Here is a 4,250-nt window from a genome sequence, read left to right as displayed (position 1 = left end):
TGAGCTGAAAGGGACCTCAGAGGCCACCTAGCCCAATGCTCTTATTGTACAGATGAGGAAATTGAGGCCCGATCAATTTGCCAAGGTCACACTAGCTGTAAGTAGCAGAATCAGGATTTGAACCCAGGTACTCTAACTCTAAATCCAACAACTTTTACACTTTACTGCGTTCCCTGTCATATGGCATGGAGTTGACGTTTCAGTCCTTGAAGGCTTCTTGAAGCAGAAGAGAAATACTAGTAGGTCCTCCCAAGCTATGAAAATATGGACCTGGCAACATTGCTGCCTTCCAATGGTCAGACTTGGAAGGATGAGCCTGAGGCTCATTACTAGAATATTGGCCACCGGGCAATGAACTATTTTTTTCTGCCGCAGCAACTAATGAAGACCACCTGCTAAAGTATTGAGGGTTTCCATCCACAGCAATGGGGAGAATCCCTGCACCGATGAAATATTAGATTCTTGAGTTGATGTATTATATAATTATTACATGTTCAGATAATTTTATATCCTCAAATAAAGAAATGTATATCTATGTAATAATAACTAGCATTTATAAGCACTTTAAGGTTTGCAAAATAATTTATACATGTTCTGTCATTTGACCCTCACAATAACCCTGTGAGATAGATATTCTTATTATCCCCATTTTACAGATGAGGAAAGAGTGGTGGTAGGAAATTGAATGGCTTCCCCAGGGTCACATATCTAATAAGTATCTTAATGAGGATTTGAACTCAAGATTTCCTGACTTTTAAGTGCAACATTCTACCTACTCTACCATGTAGCTACTCCAATATGTATATACCAAAAACATCTGGAAAGATGAATTGTAAAAAACTGATCTTGTCTTAATTATGAAATCCTAAGATATAGCTTTGAAAAGGACCTTAGAGATTATCTAGGCCAACTGTGTCATTTTACAGATGAAGAAACTGAGCCTTTGAAAAATTAAATGGTTTTTGCTAAGGTCACACCAATGTTGAATGGCAGAGCCTGGATTTTAACTAGGGCATTCTGTCTAATACTATCTGCCTCTTCAATTCTTTCTTTTCATGTTAGTTCTGATTTTTAAAAAAATCTTTTATATAGAAAGTACAGATGATGCTAAAATCGTGAGCTACCACTGGGAAGAAATTAAAGGGCCCCTAAGAGAACAGAAGGCATCAGCTGACTCCCCAGTCTTGCATTTATCTAATCTTGTTCCTGGGAATTATACTTTCAGGTATGTGGGCTCCTTTTCTTTCTTAGCTTTTTCTTCATAGTACTCTTATTTTGATTATCAGTTGGCCTTTGGTCAAATTGTCTTAAGTAGCCTGAATCTCCTCCCCAAAGTCAACTATGACAAAATATTTTACTTCTTTTGGTTTTCTTTAAGGTTTATGGAAGACATGGTTTTGGGGAGGAAGCTGTGCTTGAAACTTTTTTAGACATCCCCACCACCACTACCAACTCCACTATTACCACCATCACAATCATCATCAATTCATATTCACCAAATGTCCATTCTTTAGAAGGAAAAAGATTTAGAATACAGTGTTGTCCTGGTTTTATTCTGTCAGATTCAATGAAACAAAGTCAGTTCTTTAGAGCCAGAATAAAGCAGAGTTTATGGGGTAGCATAAAAATTTATCTGTTTTTTTCTTGACCTATGCACTCTTGCAGAGAGGTTCTTGAGACAGTTTTCATTGACTTAGAGTTGGTTTTGGTTGGATTGTAAAGTTCTAGCGTAAGAAACTTTATTTTATTGTGAGATAGGAGAGGTAGGGTATGATTTAATGAATCAATCAAATTGCCCCACCCTACTTGAAGTAGGTAATAAAATGATAAAATAAAGTAAAACTCCAGTATGTTAATGAGGTAAGAATACAACTCAACTGAATCAAATCAAGCATAGGCTTTAGGCTAAGTAGAACAGTCCTTAAAAGCCTTAGATGGTTCATGGAAAGTGTGTTCAGACTGACTGAGGAGACCTAGTCAAATGCTATGGGTCTATAAAATAAATTGAACTTCCTCACAAACATAAGAAATTCAAAAGCATGAATTAACAAACATAAACTAGCAGCAGCAGTTAACTTAAAACTTCTCAGAAGGTTAGGGATATTTGGGGGTTCAGCCTCAATGGCGGTTTTCAATAAGGGCTAGATAATAGAGATATTGTGGATGTTTTCTCAGAATCAAAGAATGTCAGAGGGGAAAGGGACCTCAGAAGTCATCTAGTTCAATCCTGAACAAGATTCAAGACTATAACATCTCTGATAAGTAGTTATCTACACCCTGCTTAGAGATCTCTGGTGAGGGAAAATTCACTACTTACCAGATATGGATTGGACTTGATGATTCCTTGACACCTCCCCATAAACGTTATGATTCTTGATGGCTTCCTGCTTCAGGAATCATTAAGCACTCAGGTATCTCATTCATCAATGAGTGCCAAGAACTTGATGTAGCTACCTTGAGTCAAGTCAGCCATTACCTGCTATGTGCCAGGCACTGTACTAAGCACTGAGAATAATAAGAAAGGCAAAAACAGCCTCTGTTCTCAAGGGGCTCACAATCTAAGAGAGGAACATGCAAACAACTATGTAAAAATAATGTATGTAATGGATAAAGTGGAGATAGTTAACATAGGTGGAACCTTGTTAACTCCTTTCTTCCTCTTGTTTTGGTCCCATTAGAATGTAACCTCCTTGAGGATAGGGATTTTCAGTTTTCTTTATCCATTTATATTTGCATATGGGGTCATAGATTTAGTGATGGAAGGGACCTTAAAGACCATTTCATTTTACCCCCTTATTTTACAGATGGAAAAACTGAGACTCAGAGAGATGAAGTGCCTTGCTCAGGGTCATACAAGTAGTAAGGGACAGAGTTGGAATGGATGTATCAAAGAAAGTGCATCTTTTTAAGTGTTTAATATGTGCTAAGCCCTGTGCTAAGTCCTGGGGACATAAATATAAAAGCAAAAATAGTGTCTACCAGAGTCCTTTGAAGCAGGAAAGTTGGTTGATGCCATCAAGAGTTATGACTTTTATAGGCGGGGTCAAGGTCTCATGAAGGTACTTGTGATTGGTTTCTTATCTCTGATGTCACAGGCAGGAAGATACTAGGATTTGGGGATGAGAGGTGGGGGTTGGAGGAAAAGGAATTAGGGGAGGAGGAAATTCCTTTGTGTTGTATGAGCACAAAGCAAGGAAGATTACAGTAATTTCTAGAAAAGAGAAGAAAAAGCAAAGGCAAGGGAACTTAGGCCTTCCCAAATAAAGATATTCTATATGTATATATTATCTGATATATAATATAGGCATATAAATATATATTATATGTGTGTCTGTATACATATATATATACACACATAGAATTATATAGTTGTATATAATTATTATACATAATTGTTAGTATATCAATATCATAGAATACTATAATACAATTATATATGTAGACTATAAAGTGAACTAGAAGAATTTATATGACTATGATAGTAATTATATATTTATATGTATTATTATCACATATAATATATACATGTCAATAATATAGTAAAATATTGATATGCATTAACATTATGTGTACAATAATAATATATGTGTATATATAGGTATATATGTATAAATGCATATAAATATGTATTACTGTCACAGTCATATAAATTTTTCCAGTTTACTTTACAGTCTTCATATTTAATTGTGTTATAGAATACTAGTTGTATCATAATATTCTGTGGCATTAATATGCCAACAATTATTCAGCCATTCCCCCAAATTTGACTCTAATTCTTTCAGTTTTTCCTCAATTACAAGTGATGCTACTATTTAAAAACTTAATAACTAGTTTTTGTTATTTTTAATATGCAAAGGTTATATTTCCAATATGATTATTAAGTCAAAGGTAATGAATATTTTTGTAAGATTTATAGCATATAACTAGATTATTTTCCTAAAAGATTCTACCAATTTGCAGTTCCATCTTTGATACATGACTATGCTTGCTTCTGCGTAAGTCTATCAACATTCTCATTGTATTTTTTGCATAATTATTCACAGAATTATTTTGTCCAATATAAAAGATATGAGGGGATAATTCGAAGTTTTTCAGGTTTAATTTCTTGGGTAGTTAATGAACANAGTCTATCAACATTCTCATTGTATTTTTTGCATAATTATTCACAGAATTATTTTGTCCAATTTAAAAGATATGAGGGGATAATTCAAAGTTTTTCAGGTTTAATTTCTTGGGTAGTTAATGAACAT

At 34.5% G+C, this 4,250-nt stretch overlaps 1 protein-coding gene across 1 annotated transcript in view; it reads left to right on the top strand.

Annotated features, from left to right (window-relative positions):
• Positions 1 to 4,250, top strand: part of LOC114032013 (dyslexia-associated protein KIAA0319-like) — a gene marked incomplete at its 3' end in the record, with an annotated part of 81,235 nt that overhangs the window by 65,413 nt on the left and 11,572 nt on the right. Inside the window, exon 9 of the mRNA XM_027847217.1 lies at positions 1,093 to 1,225. Coding sequence (XP_027703018.1) covers positions 1,093 to 1,225 — 133 coding nt within the window. The remainder of the gene's footprint in view (positions 1 to 1,092; positions 1,226 to 4,250) is intronic.

The sequence above is a fragment of the Vombatus ursinus genome, unplaced genomic scaffold, assembly GCF_900497805.2.
Source record: "Vombatus ursinus unplaced genomic scaffold, bare-nosed wombat genome assembly UNPS02015392.1, whole genome shotgun sequence".
In the NCBI taxonomy this organism is placed as follows: domain Eukaryota; kingdom Metazoa; phylum Chordata; class Mammalia; order Diprotodontia; family Vombatidae; genus Vombatus; species Vombatus ursinus.
Note: the sequence above shows the minus strand (reverse complement) of the source record. Positions and strands in the feature narration are given on the sequence as shown.